Source organism: Schistocerca nitens, chromosome 1 (assembly GCF_023898315.1).
Source record: "Schistocerca nitens isolate TAMUIC-IGC-003100 chromosome 1, iqSchNite1.1, whole genome shotgun sequence".
NCBI classification, from domain to species: Eukaryota; Metazoa; Arthropoda; class Insecta; order Orthoptera; family Acrididae; genus Schistocerca; species Schistocerca nitens.
The window spans coordinates 432,582,763-432,605,872 of NC_064614.1; the positions used below are offsets into that span (position 1 = coordinate 432,582,763).

Sequence of the window (23,110 nt, forward strand, 5' to 3'; positions counted from 1 at the left end):
TATACAGATTGAATAACATCGGGGAGAGGCTACAAACCTGTCTCACTCCCTTGCCAACCACTGCTTCCCTTTCATGCTCCTCAACTCTTATAACTGCCATTTGGTTTCTATACAAATTGTAAATAGCCTTTCGCTCCCTATATTTTACCCCTACCACCTTCAGAATTTGAAAGAGAGTTCCAGTCAGCATTGTCAAAAGCTTTCTCTAAGTCTACAAATGCTAGAAATGTAGGTTTGCCTTTCCTTAATCTAACTTCTAAGATAAGCCGTAGGGTCAGTATTGCCTCACGTGTTCCAATATTTCTACGGAATCCAAACTGATCTTCCCCAAGGTCGGCTTCTACTAGTTTTTCCATTCGCCTGTAAAGAATTCGCGTTAGTATTTTGCAGCCGTGACTTATTAAACTGATAGTTTGGTAATTTTCACATTTGTCAACACCCGCTTTCTTTGGGATTGGAATTACGATATTCTTCTTGAAGTCTGAGGGTATTTCGCCTGTCTCATACATCTTGCTCACCAGATGGTAGAGTTTTGTCAGGACTGGCTCTCCCAAGGCTGTCAGTAGTTTTAATGGAATGTTGTCTAGTCCCGGGGCCTTGTTTCGACTCAGGTCTTTCAGTGCTCCGTCAAACTCTCCACGCAGTATCGTATCTCCCATTTCATCTTCACCTACGGCCTCTTCCATTTTCATAATATCGCCCTCAACTACATCGCCCTTGTATAGACCCTCTATATCTGAGCTCTTGATATTCATACAAGAGGCTCTCTTTTCTCCAAAGGTCTCTTTAATTTTCCTGTAGGCAGTGTCTATCTTACCCCTAGTGAGATATGCCTCTACATCCTTACATTTATCCTCTAGCCATGCCTGCTTAGCCATTTTGCACTTCCTGTCGATCTCATTTTTGAGACGTTTGTATTCCTTTTTGCCTGCTTCGTTTACTGCATTTTTATATTTTCTCCTTTCGTCAATCAAATTCAATATTCCTTCTGTTACCGGAGGATTTCTACTAGCCCTCATCTTTTTACCTATTTGATCCTCTGCTGCCTTCACTACTTCATCTCTCAAAGCTACCCATTCGTTTTCTACTGTATTTCTTTCCCCCATTCCTGTCAATTGTTCCCTTACGCTCTCCCTGAAACTCTGCACAACCTCTGGTTTAGTCAGTTTATCCAGGTCCCATCTCCTTAAATTCCCACTTTTTTGCAGTTTCTTCAGTTTTAATCTACAGTTCATAACCAATAGATTGTGATCAGAGTCCACATCTGCCCCTGGAAATGTCTTACAATTTAAAACCTGGTTGCTAAATCTCTGTCTTACCATTATATAATCTATCTAAAACCTTCTAGTATCTCCAGGGTTCTTCCACGTATACAACCTTCTTTTATGATTCTTGAACCAAGTGTTAGCTATGATTAAGTTATGCTCTGTGCAAAATTCTACCAGGCGGCTTCCTCTTTCATTTCTTAGCCCCAATCCATATTCACCTACTATGTTTCCTTCTCTCCCTTTTCCTACTACCGAATTCCAGTCACCCATGACTATTAAATTTTTGTCTCCCTTCACTGTCTGAATAATTTCTTTTATTTCATCATACATTTCTTCAATTTCTTCGTCATCTGCAGAGCTAGTTGGCATATAAACTTGTACTACTGTAGTAGGCGTGGGATTCGTGTCTATCTTGGCCACAATAATGCGTTCACTATGCTGTTTGTAGTAGCTTACCCACATTCCTATTTTTTTTATTCATTATTAAACCTACTCCTGCATTACCCCTATTTGACTTTGTATTTATAACCCTGTATTCGCCTGACCTAAAGTCTTGTTCCTCCTGCCACCGAACTTCACTAATTCCCACTATATCTAACTTTAACCTATCCATTTCCCTTTTTAAATTTTCTAACCTACCTGCCCGATTAAGGGATCTGACATTCCACGCTCCGATCCGTAGAACGCCAGTTTTCTTTCTCCTGATAACGACGTCCTCTTGAGTAGTCCCCGCCCGGAGATCCGAATGGGGGACTATTTTACCTCCAGAATATTTTACCCAAGAGGACGCCATCATCAATAACCATACAGTAAAGCTGCATGCCCTCGGGAAAAATTACGGCTGTAGTTTCCCCTTGCTTTCAACCGTTCGCAGTACCAGCACAGCAAGGCCGCTTTGGTTAGTGTTACAAGGCCAGATCAGTCAATCATCCAGACTGTTGCCCCTGCAACTACTGAAAAGGCTGCTGCCTCTCTTCAGGAACCACGCGTTTGTTTGGCCTCTCAACAGATACTCCTCCATTGTGGTTGCACCTACGGTACGGCTATCTGTATCGCTGAGGCATGCAAACCTCCCCACCAACAGCAAGGTCCATGGTTCATGGAGGGTGATTCTTGTTACTACCATTAAAATGTTCTTGAATGATGAAAAATATAGTTTTCACTGGTAAATATTGATATTCTTTTAGCACAAACTGTATCACCCTATCAGTGTCCATTTTTAACATTGCAATTGTAATTAAACTTTGCAGATTAGTAGCATGTATTTTTACCCAGCCCCCCCCCCCCCCCCTCCTCTCCTCACGTACTTGTCAACGGATATTGTTTGCATGCATGGTTATTTCGCCGTCTTACTTCTCTGAAACGTCATATATGTGTGTGTACTTTTATCTCTGTCACATTTCATCTTCTTTAATGTTCTTAGGTTCACAAATCCACAGTCGCCAAATGCGAGGATTCCTCCTCTTTGAGTGATATTACTCGTTTTGTAGGGAACCCGCCTACCACCATACTTACACTGTGAAGTGGCTGCTATTATATACTAACAGGCACTGGTAGGCTCACAAACTGGATTTATTATTCCAATTACAATTCAGTTTAACTTCTCATCAACAGTAACTTCATACAACCAACTAATAACAAAAATGGACCGCCCTTATGGTTCTCAGTCAAATTTGGTTCTGTGTTATACAGTGATGAGGCAGAACATTATGACCACCAATGTAATAGACGGTATGTCCACCTTTGGCATGAATAACAGCGACAACACGTTGTGGCATGGAAGCAATGAGGCCCCTTGGTAGGTTGCTGGAGAGAACTGGCACCACATTTGCACACACAAGTCGCCTAATTCCTGTAAATTCGGGTGATGGAGGCAATGAGCTCTGATCCTGCAATCAGTCACATCCCAGATGTGTTGAACCGGTTTCTGATCTATGGAACTCGCCACTGTGTTCCTCGAACCACTCCATCACACTCCTGTCCTTGTGACATGGGCATTATCTTGGTGAAAAATGTCACTGCCATCTGGAAACATGATCGTCACGAAGTGATGCATGTAGTCTGAACCAGTGTGTGACACTCCTTGGCCATCATAGTGCCTTGCACGAGCTCCATCATTGGACCCATTGGTACCCATGTGAATTTTCTTGCCAGCTTGTCTCTGTCCTGCAGTACAAGTGTCAAGGATCTGCTCCCATGGAAGATGGATTTGCACCCTGCCCTCCCTTCGGCATGATGAAGAAGGTATTGGGATTCGTCAGACCAATCAATGCTCTGCCACTGCACCAGTATCCAGCACCAGTGGTCACATCCCATTTCAGTCGTACCTAACAATGCTGTGGTGTTAACATTGGCACATGCACAGGCAGTTAGCTGTGGTTACCCATCTTTAGACTGTCCTGTTCTACCATTCTGCCCAGCTTACGACATCAGACATCTGTAATGGGGGGGGGGGGGGGGGGGCACTCAACCCCACAATGTCTGTATAAGGTTTTACTTTGGTTTCACCATGTCTTGAAGACAACCACCACTGCACTCCTTGGACACCTGACAAGTCATGCAGATTCTGAAATACTCGTGCCAAGCCTCCGGGCCACCACAATCTGCCTTTGGTCAAACTCAGATAGATTGCGCACCTTCCCCATTCTACGCATGCTCACTGATAACTACATGCTCCAAGCGTGTGTCTGATTGGCAGTCATTCCTCACCAAGTGACAATGCTATGAAATGGATGGGTTTATATCAATAATAGGTCAGTGGTCATAATGTTGTGGCTGATTAGTGTACATAGATCTCCCTAGTTACCAAGTCCCATGGTCACGGAACTTGGCCATGAAAGGAAAACTACGGCATGCTGTACTGCTCTGCAGACTCTAAAAACAAAGATGATGTAACTTACCAAACGAAAGTGTTGGTATGTTGATAGACACACACACACACACACACACACACACAAAATTCAAGCTTTCGCAAGCAACGGTTGCTTCATCAGGAAAGAGGGAAGGAGAGGGAAAGACGAAAGGATGTGGGTTTTAAGGGAGAGGGTAAGGAGTCATTCCAATCCCGGGAGCGGAAAGACTTACCTTGGGGGGAGTCCCTTTTTTCCCCCTAAGGTAAGTCTTTCTGCTCCCGGGATTGGAATGACTCCTTACCCTCTCCCTTAAAACCCACATCCTTTCGTATTTCCCTCTCCTTCCCTCTTTCTTGATGAAGCAACCGTTGGTTGCGAAAGCTTGAATTTTGTGTGTGTGTGTGTGTGTGTGTGTGTGTGTGTGTGTCTATCAACATACCAACGATTTTGTATGGTAAGTTACATCATCTTTGTTTTTAGATATATTTTTCCCACGTGGAATGTTTCCCTCTATTACACACACACACACACACACACACACACACACACACACACACACACACACACACGATCCCTCACGAGCATGCGGAAGTGCCATAGTACGACGTGGCATGGACTCTACTAATGTCTCAAGGAGTGCTAAAGGGAATTGACACCATGAATGCTGCAGGGGGCTGTCCATAAATCTGTAAGCGTACAAGGGGCTGGAGTTCTTTTCTGAACAGCATGTTGCAAGTCATCCCTGATGTGCTCAATAATGTTCCTGACTGTGGAGTTTGGTGGGCAGCGGAAGTGTTAAAACTCAGTGTTCTTGGAGCTACTCTGTAGCAATTCTGAACATGTGGGGTGTCACATTGTCCTGCTGCAATTGCCCAGGTCAATCAGAATGCACAATGGACATGAATGGATGCTGGTGATCAGACAGGATGCTTACATATGTGTCACCTGTCAGTCATATCTAGGCATATCATGGGCTCCATATCACCCAACTGCACATGCCCCACACCATTGCATAGCCTCCTCCGGCTTGAACAGTCCCCTGCTGACATGCAGGGTCCATGGATTCATGAGGTTGTCTCTTACCCATATATGCCCATCCGCTCAATATGATTTGAAATGAGACACATCTGACCAGACAACAAGTTTCCAGTCATCAACAGTCCAGTGTCTGTGTTGACGGGTCCGAGCACGGCATAAAGCTTCGTGTCGTGCTGTCATCAAGGGTACACCAGTGGGCCTTCAGCTCTGAAACCCCATATTGTTGATGGTTCGTTGAATGGTTCACACATTGGCATTTATTGATGGCCTTTTGAAATCCGCAACTATTTGCGGAAGGGTTCCGTTTCTGCCACGTTGAATGATTCTCTTCAGTCGTCATTGGTCCTTTCTTGCAGGATCTTTTTCTGGTCACAGTGATGTTGGAAAAAGAACCTGGTGACCTTCATGTCTCCAGCCACCAACTGTAACTGCAAATCTACATCAAATGATGTACAGCGCACAGTAATACACAATTATTTTACGTAGCATTGTTATTTATAGGCCTGTATTTTCTTATTTATATTACACTAATGATTTGACTCAGTTGTTTGCAGCATGAAAGTGTAGTTTTTCTATTGTTGCACCATTTATTTGTGAAGTACAGTATAGGAACAATACCAGTTATCAATGAATGACCTATTTCATTTCAAGCGCTGCCACAAACGAGTGAAACAGGACCGTGGGAAGATTATGAACCTCCTCCGAAACTTGCCAAATGATGAACTACAAAATGTTTTATCAGATACAATACGTGATGAAGTAATGGATATAGTAGAGGCACCTTCAGGAAGTATGGATGGAGATTCTGAGGAGGAATTTACAATAGAAAAAGAAGAAGAAACTGTCCAAAAAGAAGGTAAAACGATTTACTTTTATTTAATATTATAATGGAATGTGAAATGATGACACCTCTGAAAGTGAAATGATGAGACCTCTCAGATCTCCTTCATATCTTAGATGTCAAATTTTTGTGGTTATGGACTACATAGTAAAATATGGTTAGTTGTTTTTCATGACATTGAAGTGTAAGCTAGAAAATTGCCACCACCAAAAAAACACACAGTATTGATAATTGGTGGCTGTAAGATGAAATGAGCAGTAGTAAAAAGAGAGGTATATGCAGTGCAACCTTAATTAATTATCACCTCACTGCTCTATATAACTTGGGATGGAACATGCTAGATTTAATGTAATAAAATTAAGAGCAAAGTTGTTACTTCGAAAGAAACCTTTTACATCTTCAGTTATTTCAAATAGCTGCTGCTCATCTACTGCTAGCTTAGTGTTTATATGACTGTAGATTTGTATAAAAAGTAACTTACCTGTTTACAATTAACACTGCTGCTATTTATGCCGCTAACTGGTTCCTTCTAGTCTTGAATTTGGATGATGATATTTTGTAGAATGAATGGCCAAAAAGAAATGTTGTAATTTCTGGCATTCTAAGTTTTTGTCTTTTATAATAGGAGCTTATTGAAGTTGATGTAGAAATGTTTCTTTCTTCTTTTGTGGCTGTGTAAATCCATCGCTCTAGGGGGGGGGGGGGGGCGGCAAGATATACTGTTAAGGAGAACATGTATTAGGAAGTGAGTATAAGAAGTCCAAGGTTTCTGAAAAATGTGAAGTTACTTCACTTAGAATTATTGCTGCTTGCATGTGCCGAATAAATATTTTATGTATTAAGTGGCATTGTCCCAAGAGAACTGCAAAAACACAACAGAGTGTGAAACTGCTTGAAAGAAATACTGTTGTCATAGTGTAAGCATAGTCAGATATTGTTGTAAGTGAAAGTAATGCTGAACTGATTTAGCTGTGTGTGGACTTCGTTTTACATTGTCATCAAGATTGGCCCTAAGGAATGTGACACATTCTTTCATTTAGAATGTGGTTAATGATATCTATTTATGTTACCAGATTGTAATTTTTATTTGTTTTATATTGAATATCGTTAGTCTTTGGTGAGGTTAAGACTTAATTTGTAAAATTAAGAGACAGCACTGGCTAGCCATTATTTACCTCCAGGTAGCAAAATTTGAAGCAAGTGGATATGGAAAGTAGATATAGGAAGTAGATTGTCACACACAGTACATTGGTAAGCACTGTGTCAGCTTCAGTCAGAGATGATAAGGGGAGGTGGTGAGAAGTAAAGATGGACTAAGGTGGAGAGGAGTGAGATGTCGGAAAGGTGGTACAGTTAAGGTCTAGATGGGAAAAATAAGAGGAGATGGAAAAAAATCAGGAAGGTGTGAATATAAGAAAGAAATAGGGTTTACTTCCTACTAACAGATAAAAAGAGGTGTAGGGTGAGAAAAATTCTCTTAAACAATTGGAAGTATTCTCAGTTGTGTAACTTACACAAGTGTTTAACTGAATATCATGAAGACTTCTGTAGAGTCAGCATTATTTTCATGTGGAGTGTTGTGTTACAACATCATTACATGAGGAATTGATGCTGGTTACAAATACTAGAAAATTGTACCTAATCTTGAAACTGCAAACTGATTCAGCAGCTTTACAGGTATACCGGTAAGTGTGCCATCTCAATGAAAAGATGTGACAGGTGTCATAGCTTTCGTACCGAGTGAGGTAGCACAGTGGTTAGCTCACTGTACTCGCATTCCGTAAGATGACGGTTCAAACCCACGACTGGCCATCCAGATTTAGGTTTTCTGTGATTTGCCTGCCTCACATAAGACAAATTCCAGGATGCTTCCTTTGAAAGTGCACAACAGCTTTCCTTCTTCATCTTTCCCTAATCTGAGCTTGTGCTCCATCTTGAAACAAGTTCAGAAGCACCCAGTAGTACAGGGTGTAATGTGTAGTATAAGACTATAAAGGAAAAGGGGCACAAAAAACTAAAGATCATATTGTCAGGTAGTAGTCATGGAAGTCAAATACAAGGATGGTGCAGAATTTCTTAGGTGGTGATTACTGGGAAGTTAATATTTTTAAGCCAAGTGTAAAGATCAGCAGTGTCACCTGCTTTGCAAAAACTGTTAATAAAGATCATGTTATTGTGTTTCAGTGCTGTCTCCTTATAGCACTATGGCAAATGTAGGGTCTTAAGGAATCATTATCCTTGATACTGGCTGACAATGCAAGAAGACTCAATCAGATTTTATGCTTTCTCAAAAACAGAGGGTTTTATTCCGCTATTTATTATTTTCACTGTACTGGACCAGTAGTGGTCTGGGTATGGGAGGACTGTGTACCGCTGCATGCTCAGTCCTGCACAGAAAGGGGGTGGGGGGCAGGCGGCAGGCGGCTCACATGTCTGTCTTGCTTGTTAGCCAATTTTTTTTTCTTTTGTTTTATTTTCATCTGTCTTTCTGATCTTTGATGCATTTAGCCCCTTCCTTGTATTGGCTTCCCCTCCTCCAGTCAAGAGCAGAGGGTTTATTACGTCACTGTTTCATGCCTGTACCAAGTTGGCTGGGGGTCAGGCGTGGGGGCGTGCTTCTTGTCACAGATTAGGTACATCTATGTACATACTCAGCAAGCCACCATATGCTGCACGGCGTAGGGTACCTCATACCACTACTAGTTGCCATCCCCATTTCTTCTTCACAGCATCCTACAAGACAACCTGATCTGACATTACCTTGCTATGTCACACAACCAGTCGAACCAGAGGTATTGTTATTGACCAAAATCCTTAAATTCTACGTGCCACAACAATACAACCAAATGGTTTTTACCCCTAGCTGACAACACTATCCTTTTAGGACTTGCCAGAATGAGATTTTCACTCTGCAGCAGAGTGTGAGCTGATATGAAACTTCCTGGCAGATTAAAACTGTGTGCCTGACCGAGACTCGAACTCGGGACCTTTGCCTTTCGCGGGCAAGTGCTCTACCATCTGAGCTACCGAAGCACGACTCACGCCCGGTCCTCACAGCTTTACTTCTGCCAGTATCTCGTCTCTTACCTTCCAGACTTTACAGAAGCTCTCCTGAAAGAAAGTTCGAGTCTCCATCGGGCACACAGTTTTAATCTGCCAGGAAGTTTCTTTTAGGACTTCTTTTGTGAAAGAGTTACTGATGACCATGTAGTTTGGTAACCTCAGAACACCATCCATTATTATTTTTTGACCCCTCAGTTCTGGGTTTTCTTGAGCTGGTAGTATCTGTCGATAACATTTACCCAGTGGTGGCTCATGCAAAATTTTACCAGTGTGCGATAATGATTGCTATAGCCATTTGATTTAGTAAAATAGTAATTGTAAGTACTTGTAATGTATTAATACTGTTGAAATTTTATAATCAGTCAATTAACATTGCTATCAAATTTGCAGTCTGTGTATTTGACCACTTGACTGTGGGACTCTTACATGGGCAACTGCTCGAAAATCCCTCATACTTTTCCTGGAAACCTTCAGAGAACTTACATGCTATTCACGTGTTCACACATTCCGTACCGTCAACCCTCGCAGTGCTGCGGGTGACTTACTTCATCATCTTAGTGAAGAAAAAGTTTAGATCATTTATTATATAATGTGCCTGTTTGTGTGCTATCATGTACAAAAAAGCCTCATTTCAATGTCTTGAACTGTTTATGAAATATGACTATTGTCACAGGATGAAAATGGGCATGTCGCACCAGACTGTCTGATGGATGTATAAACTAATAACTTGAAAATGAAATAAGACATCATTCTGCACTCGGTTTCAAATAAAATTTAATATCTTAACCTACATTTCATACGCAACAATGTATGGACTAAAATCAACCATAAGCAAAGTTCACACCATGCATTTTTAACTCTGCAGACTCTTTAAATTTTTTTGCAGTATTTTACTTAATTTGATGCAGCACAGTAACTATGATGAATAATGAGAAGAAATTGTCATTTATTGAGTGAAGATATCTGAATGTAAGATTTGCAAAAATCAATTTTTTTCACCTAATAGTTTTCCTAAATTCAGATGTGTTTTTCATAGCAGCAGCATTAGTTAAGCAAACAGTATAGCAACAACAAAGCCGCCTCAAGAATGGAATGTAGAGGGCATGTCTGTAGCAGTCAAAAAATTAAATTTTATAATTGAGGTTTTAACATTGTGAGGAGTATAATAAAATGGAAAAAAATGTTGATAGCAGTGGGATTTAAGCCCAGGCCAATGAATCGCCAGTCCATGGTCTAGACCACTTTGGCTGTGGCAATATTGTAAAAACTGTACCTCTAAAACCCCTCATACACATTGCTTGTCACACCCACCCATCTTTCCCCGCTCCTCTCCTTTTTCACTTTTCCCCTTCCTCCTCTCCAACACTGTCCCACAGCCTGCTGCACTCCGACTGTTGGTAATTTAGTCCCTGTACGCTCTGTCACACAGTGCTCCCCCCCACCTCGTCCACCCATACACTGCCATCCATTGTTACCGCCCCCTGTAGATTGCTGCCTCCATTCCATGTGACAGTTGCATTCTGGCCCTAGATAAGTCATGTGTGCATGAGATGTGCTTGCATGTGTGAGTAAATGTGTGTTATTTTTCTGAAGAAGACTGTGACTGAAAGCTAATGCGTAAGTGTCTTTTAATTGTGCCTGCCTGCAACTTAACATGCAACCTTTTTGGTAAGTATCAGTCGCTCTTTCCTTACATTGTTGCATAATACTTTGCATGTATTGCTCAAAGAAAAATATTGACCTGGTACATTGAGCATGGTAACACCATCCGGGATGACATTACATCAGGGCATGCAAGGTTGAAAGCAGACAACCACACCCCTTCTCTGTGTTTGTTGTTGTGCAGCTGACTGTCATTTCGGCACTCAACCCTAGCTTCTAGTTATCATGGGGAGAGCGCTACAAAGCATGTTTCTATCTGTTTTATTTGCCTGCTAGCATGCATTTGAAGAGAATTGGTGATTTCTGGCTTGTATTCAATGAGAAATGGCATAATGATAGCGTGATTTCAACCTTGCATTTGAAGAGAAATAGCATAATTCTGTTGCCATATTTACAGTTTGCTGTAGCACATTCTCACATGATCACCAGCCCCCAGTACATTTACTCATAATTTGAGTTCAGTTGGCCCCCTAAAGACACTTTCTGGGAACTTTCGAGCACTGAACCAAGGTTCTCATCACATCGTAATTTGTGGAATGTCTGTATCCAGACAGTGCTTAGCCACCAATTGTCCTTTACATTGCCTTTTAGGATGCTTGTCTTTTTCAGCAGGTGTGTCATACATTTGCCATTTATGTTTATTTAGGATTTTCGTGGTTTTTGCAGAGATTCTCTGCATAGGGGCATTGCATTTGGTTTTCCCACCTGTACTTTTTCTTTCTACCAAGATGCTGATATATTAAATGCATTTGCAATTTGGATATGGCAATAGACGTGTGGAAATTCTCTTGTAAATGCTGAAGTTCAGATCCAATCCTCTTCATCTGACAGGGCGTTTTGAGATCTTCAAGACACCCGACTTCTGAGTCTGGTAGTTACATGTATTTGTTGAGAGGTATTGCTCAATGTGGGATAGCATATGTACAACCTCAGTTACCCCCTGCGGGCCCGGGGTTAGAATAGGCCCGAGGTATTCCTGCCCATCATAAGAGGCGACTAAAAGGAGTCCACACCTTTCAGCCTTTTATTTTATGGTCCCCTGTTGGGTTTGACCTCCATTTTTCAAAATTTTCCTGAACAGCGAGCCAGTCAGGGAAGGGCGCCTTACATGGTGCATCGTGTCTATCGTGCGTTGAGATCTTTAGCCCACTTTCTCATCGTGGCATTGCAGTCCCGCTCGTCCTCCATCTCTTGGTTGAGGACACCTTCCTGGGTTTGTTTTCCTCCACCCACTATGCAGTGTCATTTTGTGCACCAATCATGGCCATGTAAAAACACGGGAGAACTGCCGGATATCAGTAACTTCCTGCCACAATATTTCAGCGCAGAGTCTTCTGGCCATCTTCAGGTGAATGCCACTGTAGTAGTACTGGCGAGTACGCGCTGAGCTCCGCTATTTAAAGCCTTCTGAGGTGACATTGCGTATGCGCTGCTCAGCGTGCGCGTTCATAACGGCTCCGTGCGCTGCGCCTCGCACCCTCCACTGCGAAAGCCTGGCGTATCGGTGTCAGGTCGATTTCCATCTTTATGCAGATAACTACGTCGACTACGAGGTTTCTCTATATCAGGATTCCAAGCAGAGTTCAGCTGATAACCGCTATCTCGATTGATGAGAGTCTCGTTGTCACACAATCTTATTTCCACAGATTCATTGATAATCGAGCTCCAAAAGTTTGATGTATGGGCCAAAATTTTTGTGTCGTCGTAATTCATGGAATGGTCTGTGGAAATACAATGTTCGGCGATTTCGGACTTGGTGGGTTGGAGAAGGCGAGTATGCCATTGGTGTTCCACAATGCGTTCCTGCACAGTTCACATTGTTTGCCCTATATATGATTTGCCGCATTCACACGGAATTTTGTAAACACCTGGTTTACGCAGGCCCAGGTCGTCTTTAACGGATCCCATCAGTGATGAAATTTTGGAAGGAGGGCGAAAGATGACTCTCACTTGATACTTTCTCAATATTCTGCCTATCTGTGAAGAAATATTCCCAATAAATGGTAGATAAACAGTCGACCTGAAGGCCTCTTCCTCTTCCTTGTTCCATCGTTTGTAGGTCTTCATCACTCTGTTCACTTGCCTAGGTGAAAAGCCATTCTTCAAAAATACTTTTTGCAGGTGTTCCAGTTCCACTTGAAGACTGTCGGCGTCAGAGATAGTATGGGCACGGTGGACCAAGGTTTTGAGAACGCCCATTGTTTGTGCTGGATGGTGGCAACTAGTAGATTGTAGATACAGGTCTGTATGAGTGGGCTTTCTGTACACAGAGTGACCAAGTGTGCCATCACTCTTCCATTGCACCAAGACGTCTAAAAATGGCAGACAACCATCTCTCTCTATCTCCATGGTAAACTTTGTTTTCGTGTATGGAGTTCATGTGACGTAAAAATTCTTGGAGATGGTCCAGACCATGAGGCCACACTATAAAAGTGTCGTCAACGTACCGCCAAAATACTGTCAGTTTAAAAGTGGCAGAGTGCTCTCTCCTCAAAATCCTCCATAAAAAGATTGGCCACCATGGGAGACAAAGGACTCCCCATGGCGACACCATCAGATTGTTTGTAAAATTCGTTGTTAAATATAAAATATGTAGAGGAGAGTGTGTGCTCAAACAACGCTGTAATGTCTGCACCAAACATATTGCCAATGAGGTGTAGTGAGTCCACCAGAGGCACCTTTGTGAACAGTGAAACCACATCGAAACTGACCAATAAATCACTACTTTGCAGTTGTAGTGACTGAAGTCGACTGATAAAATCACCAGAATTCTTTATGTGATGTGCACACTTGCCTATCATTGGTTTGAGCAAAGATGCCAAGAAGTTTGCTAGGTCGTAGTTGGCTGCTCCAATGTTACTCACAATTGGACGTAATGGCACATTTTCCTTGTGGATCTTAGGCAGTCCATATAGCCTAGGTGGAACTGAACTGTTTGGTTTCAGTCTCTTGATGACCTCCTTCGGTAGAGAACTATTTGATAAAAGTTCTGCTGTTTTTCGCACTACTCGACTCGTGGGATCCTTATTGATTTTGCGATACGTTGAATCACATAATAAAACATTGATCTTATTAATATAGCCATCCCTTGGTACGAGGACAGTAGCGTTTCCTTTGTCAGATTTTAAGACTACTGTATCCACATCTGCTTGTAAGTTACAGTGGGCTATACTCTCCATGGGCGAGATGTTTTTCTTCATTGGTGCACCCCTGGTCAATACACGGCAAGACTCTCGACGAACTTCCTCCGCTTCATCTGTATCAAGACGGCGTACAGCTTCTTTGATGGCACTGATGAAATCCACTAGTGGCAATGAAACAGGTGTGGGAGCAAAATTCAGTCCTTTTGCTCTCACAGACACAGTCGCGTCATCTAAAGTTTTCTCTGTCAAATTAACAACAGATCGTCGAGTTGGAACTTCCTGCTGCATCTGTTTAGAAAGTCTGTCAATCTTGGCAATTTGCCTCGTCACAGCTTTATCATGGCTCCTGTTTGCTTTAGCCCATCTCACACCATCCACCCAGTCCCACGACAGAGAAGATAGTCTTGCTGCCAATTCCAAATGTATGTGGAACATGTCCTTTGACACAGAATCCAATTCACGCCGAGTAAAACGAATCCTTTCTCTCACCAAAGCCATGCTTGCTTTACGTTTGATGTTGTTTGCTGCAGTGGTATTTATGAAATGCACAATTTTGGCAAACGTTGGAATAATGCCCTTGTCTCTGCAACTTAATAAGAATATCAACGAGCTCAGCAGCCTTGCTCTTCTTTCACGTAACTTGTCGAATCTTCGAATACATTCCATCACTTCCTCCCCGTAGAGTTGCTTGATGTGATGTTTAAAGCTTTCCTGGTGTACCGGGAAAGCTTTAAACATCACATGGCCATGTAATTTTTTGCACGTCATATCCAGCACGGTAGCCAGTCCGTTGTGATGGGGCTGCCATGTACCCTGTTGGTTGTAGCACCTTGACTACACAAGGATTGCTCTGCTGATGCCTGCGCCATTAACGTTCCACTTACGCAAAGGAGTAGGTGCCCCTCACCCTGGGGCATTGGGACTTGTGGCAATGGCCATCCTGCCAGGTGTCCTTTGCTGTGGCTGAGTGGCACCCATGGGGAGGGCCCCTGGTCAGAGTGGGTGGCATCAGGGCAGATGACGCATGATGAAACGTACCACATCATCACTTGCTGGTGATCAAACGCCAGCAGTCTCTAAGTGTTCCAAGTCTCATTACAATGCAAGGAAGTATGATCCTAAATCGTTCCCCTTCCTGGCCACACCATAGGAAGAACACAGGGCTAAGGATGGCAGCGAACCTTATTTGCCCCGGTACCTCATATGTACGAGAGCTGATGGGCACTCCTTTGTCTCGATGAAGCCTCAGGTTTTTGTAGAGCATTTATAGGACAAGTTTGGGGAGGTGGAGGGCTTATCCAAACTGTGGTCAGGGTCAGTCTTGATAAAAACAGCATCTTCTGCCCAGTCACGGGCGTTACTTGCTTGTGAGAGGCTGCAGGAGGTTTCCGTTACCATCACGTCTCATAAGAGCTTAAATATGGTCCAGGGTATTATATTCCACAGGGACCTTCTTTTGCAATCTGACGACAAGCTGCGCGCCAACTTAGTGCCGAAAAGTCTGTTTTGTCCGGCATGTCCATCGGGGTCTGAGGGATAATCAGGTTGCCATCGGTGCCTTCATCTTGGCCTTTGAGGTTGACACATTGCCCGAGAAGGTCAAGGTGATGGTCTACCGCTGTGACGTCAAGCCCCATATCCCTCCCCCAACGCAGTGCTTTAAGTGTTGGAATTTCGGCCATATGTCTTCCCGCTGCACATCCAGCATCACATGTCGAGATTGTGGGTGTCCATCACATCCCAATCCTCCATGTGCCCGGCCTCGCATCTGTGTCAACACCTTGCTCGCCAGACTGCAGGATTTTACAGAAACAGAGGAAAGTCATGGAATATAAGACCCTGGACCGTTTGACCTGCACTAAGGCCAAGAGGAAATTTGAATGCCTACATCCTGTGGCTATGACCTCATCTTACACCGCCACTTCGAGAACAATTGTTGCCCCATCATTTGCTCAAATTCCTGTCACCTCTCAGAACCGGGAGACTACACCTGTCCTCTTGATGGTGGGGGGGCACTTCCCTCCCTGTTGCTCCCACACCACCTACTTCGGAAGCAACACACCCCTCCCCAGCCATCGTGGATTTCAGTCCCCACTTCCGAGCCAGAGAAGCATAAGGCTTCTTTGCTCCTCTCGTTGGCTCCTCTCACTAGGAAGGGGTCCCTTAGGTCACTCTCTTCCCAGGTTTCTGTTAGTGGGAAATATGACAACCGCCAGTGGCTGTAGAGCCCAAAAGCAGCTGGTTGTAGGGCTTCATGCTCATCCTCAGTCCCAGATACTGAATTTGTGAAGTCCTCCCAGCCAGGGAAACCCAAGGAGCAACGAGAGAAATCCAAAAAGAATGTCCCCAAGACCAAGGAAATTGCAGTAGCACCCACACCACCGCTACCTACAAGCTCTGAGTCTGCAGATGAGGTGGAGATTCTGGCGTCCACTGAGGACATAGATCACGCCGGACCCTCGGACAAAATGGATATAGACTGCTTAGGCAAAAAGTTGGTGACAGCAGGTGACCCTGAGGCACAGACTGCCTCATTGAGTGTTTCATGCCTTCCCAGTCTAAGATCATGTCATCCTCCAGTGGAATTGCGGCGGTTTTTTCCACTGACTGGCTGATAGAGCTACGGCAACTGTTAAGCTTTACACCTGCTTTCTGCATTGCCCTCCAGGAAACCTGGTTCCTGGCAATGTGGACCCCTGCATTCCGCGGCTATAAGGGATACCACAGGAACCGTAGCGACTATAATAGTTTGTCAGGTGCAGTTTGTGTTTATGTCCTAAACTCAGTCTGTAGTGAAACTGTGCCCCTACAAACCCCCCTTGATGCTGCAGCTGTCACAATAAGGACAATGCAGGAAACAACTGTCTGCAGTGTATGTCTTCCTCCAGATGGTGCAGTACCCCTGAATGCATTGGCTGCTCTGATTGATCAAGTCCCTAAACCTTTCCTACTCTCAGGAGATTTTAATGTTCATAACCACCTACTTTGGAAGCAACACCCCCCTCCCCAGCCATCGGGTGAGATCGTAGAGGGAGACCAAGAGATGAATACACTAAGCAGATTCAGAAGGATGTAGGTTGCAGTAGGTACTGGGAGATAAAGGAGCTTGCACAGGATAGATTAGCATGAAGAGCTGCATCAAACCAGTCTCAGGACTGAAGACCACAACAACAACAACAACAACAACAACAACAACCCCCTGTGGGGTGGCACCATGCTTACTGGCCGAGGCAGAGATGTCGAAATTTTACTGTCTCATTTCGACCTCTGCCTATTAAATACTGGTGCCGCCATGCATTTCAGTGTGGCTTGAGGTAGTTACTCAGTTATTGATTTATCAATTAGCAGCCCAGGACTTCTCCCATCTATCCACTGGAGAGCACACGACGACCTGTGTGGTAGTGACCACTTCCCCATCTTCCTGTCACTGCCCCGGCGTCAGGCCCAATGACGCCTGCCCAGGTGGGCTTTAAAGAAGGCGGACTGGGAAACTTTCACCTCTGCTGTCACCGTTGAATCTCCCCCACACAGTAACATAAATGTGATGGTTGAGCAGGTGACTACAACAATCGTTTCTGTGACAGAAAACACGATCCCTCACTCTTTAGGGTGCCCCCGGCGAAAGGCAGTCCCTTGGTGGTCGCTGAAGCAATTAAGGGGCATCGGCAAGCTCTACAGCCGCATAAGCGGCACCCTTCACTGAAGCACCTCATAGCCTTTAAACGGCTCCATGACCGCGTTCGCCAACTTGTCAAATGACAGAAGCAGGAGTGTTGGGAGAGACATGTCGCAACCATTGGGTGCCATACGTCACCTTCCCTAGTCTGGGCAAAGATCAAACGTGTTTTCGGGCACCAGACCCCAACAGGTGTTCCCGGTGCTAACATAAATTAACATAAATGGCATGTTATCTACGCAATTGCTGAGTACTTTGCTCGAGCCCCCCCCCCCCCCTTTTTAACCCCCCCCCCCCCCCCCCCCCCCCCCCCGCTCCAGCCTTTCACACTCTCAAACAGCAGCTGGAAGGTAAGGTCCTGTCATTCACTACATGCCACAGTGAATCCTATAATTCCCCATTTACAGAGTCGAAGCTCCTCAGTGCCTTTGCACATTGCCCCGACACTGCTCCTGGGCCAGATCGGATCCACAATCAGATGATTAAACATCTCTCATCTCACTTCAGGCCAGGGTCGCTCTACCACTGATAATCTTTTGTCACTCCCCTTACGTAAAGCATAAGACACAACCTGGCAACATCATATCCTTGCCACATTGTCTGAGTGGGGTCTCCGAGGCCCGCTCCCAATTTTTATCCAAAACTTCCTGTCGCTCCGTACTTTCCATGTCCAAGTTGGTGCCTCCAATAATTCCCCCCATATTCAGGAGAATGGTGTACTGCAGGGCTCTGTATTGAGTGTATCTCTATTTTTAGTGTTCATTAACAGCCTAGCAGCAGCTGTAGGGCTGTTGGTCTCCCCTTCTCTGTATGCGAATGCCTTCTGCATTTCGTATTGCTCCGCCACTACTGGTGTTGCTGAGAGGCACCTAGAGGAAGACATTCACAAGGTGCAGTCATGGGCTTCTAATTTTCAGCCATGAAGTCGTGTGTTATGTTCTTCTGTCGGCGTCGTACTGTTCATCCAGAACCTGAACTTTATCTTAATGATGAGCCACTCAGTGTAGTGGAGACATATCGATTCTTAGGACAGGTTTTCGACGCCCGATTGGCTTGGCTACCTCACCTTCGTCAACTTAAGCGGGAGTGCTCTCCACTGCCTGAGCAATGCCAACTGGGGTGCAGATCGCTCTACAGAGCCCTTGTTCAAACCCACCTTGACTATGTGAGTCTGGTTTACGGTTCGGTGGCACCCTCAGCATTGCATTTGCTCATCCCAGTGCGCCACTGTGGTGTTCGCATAGCGATGGGAGCTTTTAGAACAAGTCCAGTGACCAGTGTCCTAGTGGAGGCCAGAGTCTCTCCATCGCAGATCCGACGTGCACAATTGCTCGCCAGTTATGTTGCACACATTCATAGTTCTCCAGAGCATCCAAACTACCATCTCCTTTTCCCACCTTCGGCTGTTCATCTCCCACATCGGCCGCTCAAGTCAGGGCTCACGATTGCGGTTCATGTGCAATCCCTTCTCTACGAACTAGAGTCCTTTCCTTTACCACCTCTACATGAGGTCAATTCACATACACCTCCATGGTGTACACCTCAGCCGAAGCTTTGTCTGGACATTTTGCATGGCCCGCCGCTCTCCGCTGTCACTTCACCTCAATTCTTGACGTATTACGGGGCACTGAAATTGTTGTATTGACTGCAGAGCTTGTGGCCATATGTTGTGTACTTCAGTACATCCCTGAGCAGCTTACAAGCTATCGACTAGTGCTACCCTTGCCATCCTTTGGTAGCGAACATCCAGGAGTCCATCCCTGTCCTGAAACTGTCCAGTCATTCAGTGGTGTTTGTGTGGACCCCAGGACACATCGGAATCCCAGGCAACGAACTTACTAACAGGCTATGCAGAAACCGCTCCTGGAGATGGGCATTTCTGAAACTGACCTGCATTTTATCTTACACTGCAAGGTTTTTCGGCTTTGAGAAACAGAGTGGAATAACAGTGTGCACAAAAAACTGCATGTCATTAAGGAGACTGTGAATGTGTGGAAGTCTTCCCTGCAGGCTTCCCACAGGGAATCAGTTGTCCTTTGTTGGCTCTGCATTGGCCATACGTGGCTCACACATGGCTACCTCATCTTGTCGCGAGGACTCACTTCAGTGTCGCTGTGGCTCCCAAATGACAGTCGTCCACCTCTTTGCTGGGCACTTTAACTTTCCCAGCACCGTACCTTCGGTGTTCGGCGACAATGCTTCAACACCAGCTTTAGTTTTACATTTTATTCATGAGGGTGGGTTTTATCATTTGAATTGAGTTTTAGCACATGTCCTTTGTACCTATGTGTCCTCCACCCTAGGGCTTTTAGGGCATAGGTTTTAATGTGTTGCGGAGTGGCTGGCTTCTCCTTTTTTATTCTCATGGTCAGCCAGCCATGGTAATTTGCTTTCTTGTTTCTAGTCTCTTCTCCGTGTTTCTTGCGTCTCTCTGTGGTTTTCTTGTTCTGTTTTGTCCATTGTAGTGTTTGTTGTCCTTTTGTCAATCCTCTGGTTCTTCCTTTCTCGCGTTATTGTGCCGTACTTCTTCTTTTTCTTCTTTCCCTTAGTAATTGTTCTACTGGGAACAAGGGACAGATGACCTTGCAGTTTGGTCCCTTCCCCCCCTTTAAAACCAACCAAGCAAGCTCAGTTAGTTCTTTTCTGCCGAACTCGTGCTACCCCAACATTCTGTCTACCATGGAACTGGAAAGTTGTTTAGATGCTATTCTAGGTGTCTTACTAAGGCAGAAGTCACTTAGTCCTGTTGGGCAAAATGTCTATTGCAAGCCAACCCAGGTTGTGGGACTGTCATTAGGGAAGCAATTGAGATCATCCTGAAGGAAATCATAATCAATATAGACACTGACTACCATATTAGAAAGGCTTGGGACCAATGCTCAAGTCATTGAACAAGAAACACGCCTCTCCCCTCCCCCTACACACAGTAAACAGAGGTGGCTCTTCTGGAAATGAAGAAAGCACTTCTTAGCCATCCTCTTAAGTGGCAGACACAGTAAAGATCTCAGTGGTTCTGCAGGGAGCAGGCATGGATTTCAACTGCAGTGATGCAGCCAAGAAATAACAGAATAATGCTACAAGTTTGGAAGTGGACCATGTACAAAATGTCTCTGACTCAGCTGTCAGCTGTGGGGAGAAGACAGCAGGTGCAACTTTGTTAGCATGACCACAGGAAGCCCAGGAGGATGCAGATATAAGAGAATCGGTAGTTTTCTTGATAGTTCAGTAGATCAGAGCACCTGATGTTGACAACCAGTTGTGTTATCGAAATGTTGTGCCATTCAAACATTAGAGTCCACCCAAATGCCTGCAATGTTGTCAGTTGACCTTGATTTTGGAAAAAACCTGAGAAGTTAAAATGCATACATGCCTTGCACAGTATAATTCTGCAGCCGTTGACACACTCATTCACATTGACAATGTACATATCATTAAGAAATTTAAAAAAAGCTTGGAAGCAGAAGTAGGAATTAACTGCTTGCTGGACATGATGTGTGAGGGTAATCCCAAAAGTAAGGTCTCCTATTTTTTATAAGTACATAGACCTGTTTATTTCTACAATGGTTTACATCAGTTTACAACTTGAACATTTAGCTATATTGCGACATAATCACCATTTCTGTCGCATTTTTGTAGACGCTGTGGCAGTTTTTGTATGCCCATGTCATACCAGCTCACCACCATGCTGTTCAGAAAGCTATGAACCTCTTCTTTCACCTTGTCGGAGCTGAATCGCTTTCCGGCCAAACGTTCTTTTAACCTAGGGAAGAGGTGATAGTCACTGTGCGCCAAGTCAGAACTATAGGGTGGGTGGGTGATTATGTTCCACTGAAACTGTTGCAGGAGAACAACGGTTTGCCGAGCGATGTGTGGGCAAGCATTGTCATGGAGAATGTGTACGCCCTTGCTCAACATTCCTCTTCTCCGTTTCTGAATTGCCCATTTGAGTTTTTTCAGAGTACCTGTCAACGTTAATTGTGGTCCCAGCGATTCAGCTCCGACGACAAGATGAAAGAAGAGGTTCATAACTTTCTGAACAGCATGGCGGTGAGCTGGTATGACATTGGCATACAAAAACTGCCACAGCGTCTACAAAAATGCATCGACAGAATTGTGATTATGTTGAAAAATAGCTAATGTTGAAGCTGTCAACTGATGTAAACCATTGTAGAAATAAACAGGTCTATGTACTTATAAAAAAAATAGAGACCTTACTTTTGGGATTACCCTCGTATGTGTGGATCATATAGTAATATGATGCAAAAGTTACACATTGTACACAAAACTGTAATCAACCCCAAGATTGGTTTAAACACCACAGTGCTCTGGTAGGCAGGATCCTCTTGGCTGTGGCTTGCCATTGGCTTCCTCCAACTTCTCAAATAACCAAACAAATTATAGTTTAATCTGAATTCCAAACCATGGTGCTGCATGACATTTTTCTCATTAAAAAACAATGCTGTATAGAGCAACTGAAATTACTTTGCGAAATATGTAGTGGAATCAGTATTGGGAAAGGCAAAGCTATGAAGTTATAATTTTGTTTCCCAAAAGCATAAAAGTTCTATTGCTCCCAGAATGTAAAGAAATAAATCATGTGTAAAGGGTATGCAGTTTCTGTACTGTCAACAAAATTTTGTCAGACTGAAGAAAAAAAAAAAGATTCTAACTCGTGTTCTGATTACACATGTATGGTCATTGGTACATTGAGACAAAGTAATTCAAACTAGATTTATCGAGTGAACAAAAAACATGATCTAAAAATGAAATATCTACACAGCATACCAAAAATTAATCTTTTTTCAGCTGAGACACGGCTTATGGAGTGTTACGAGTTGTTGCTTGAGGAGTACCTGGAAGCTATTCTGGCTGAACCACCTGCATGTTGGTGTCCTTTGTGCCAACGAGGTTCTTTGGCACTTATACCTGATGGAGAATTTGTGTGCATGCGCTGTGCTGCCCGTCTGCCTGCACATGGATGTACCTCATTATCTTCTTTAGGGACGAAACTGATTGATTGCAGTCAGAGACACGAAAAAATCTGTGCTTGTCCACCACAGTTTCTGTTGACTACTGCCGAGGAAGGAGGGCATTTGTTGGCAGTTTGTAGCAACTGCAACACTGTTGAAACTGTGCTGTGATATTTCGCATAGTATTTTATGCTGTGTCACAGTCTGTAATTAAATATCTCCAATTTGTTTTTCATTCCTTGCTCTTTTATTTATGTTTGTGTCTGTTTTTAAAGACTGTAAAAAGACTCAATGTTACTTTAAAATAAATATAAACATCAATGGAATTATTGTATTTGATGTGCTGATTCCTTTTATGTGCTGTGATTACTGGCTGTGATTATTCACATTTTTCATTAAAGGCTTAATATATTGACAATTCTATGAGTGAAAGTAAATGATGGAGTAGTTGAACTAAAATTCCATGTTGTGACTTAATGCTCATGAATTCTTTTGTAAATCTTACTGTATTTTCACATTCAATAACATATTGATAAAATGACAGATAGTTAACATGTTTGAACTTAAGTGGTACATAGTTCTTCCATCTAACAGCCC

The 23,110-nt window shown here is 43.7% G+C and overlaps 1 protein-coding gene across 1 annotated transcript in view; it reads left to right on the top strand.

Moving 5' to 3' along the window:
- LOC126251153 (uncharacterized) overlaps positions 1-22,867 on the top strand; it is a 39,153-nt gene extending 16,286 nt beyond the window's left edge. The window contains exons 2-3 of the mRNA XM_049951616.1: positions 5,810-6,014; positions 22,350-22,867. Coding sequence (XP_049807573.1) covers positions 5,810-6,014; positions 22,350-22,684 — 540 coding nt within the window. The 3' untranslated portion in view covers positions 22,685-22,867. The remainder of the gene's footprint in view (positions 1-5,809; positions 6,015-22,349) is intronic.
- The last annotated feature ends 243 nt before the right edge of the window (positions 22,868-23,110 follow it).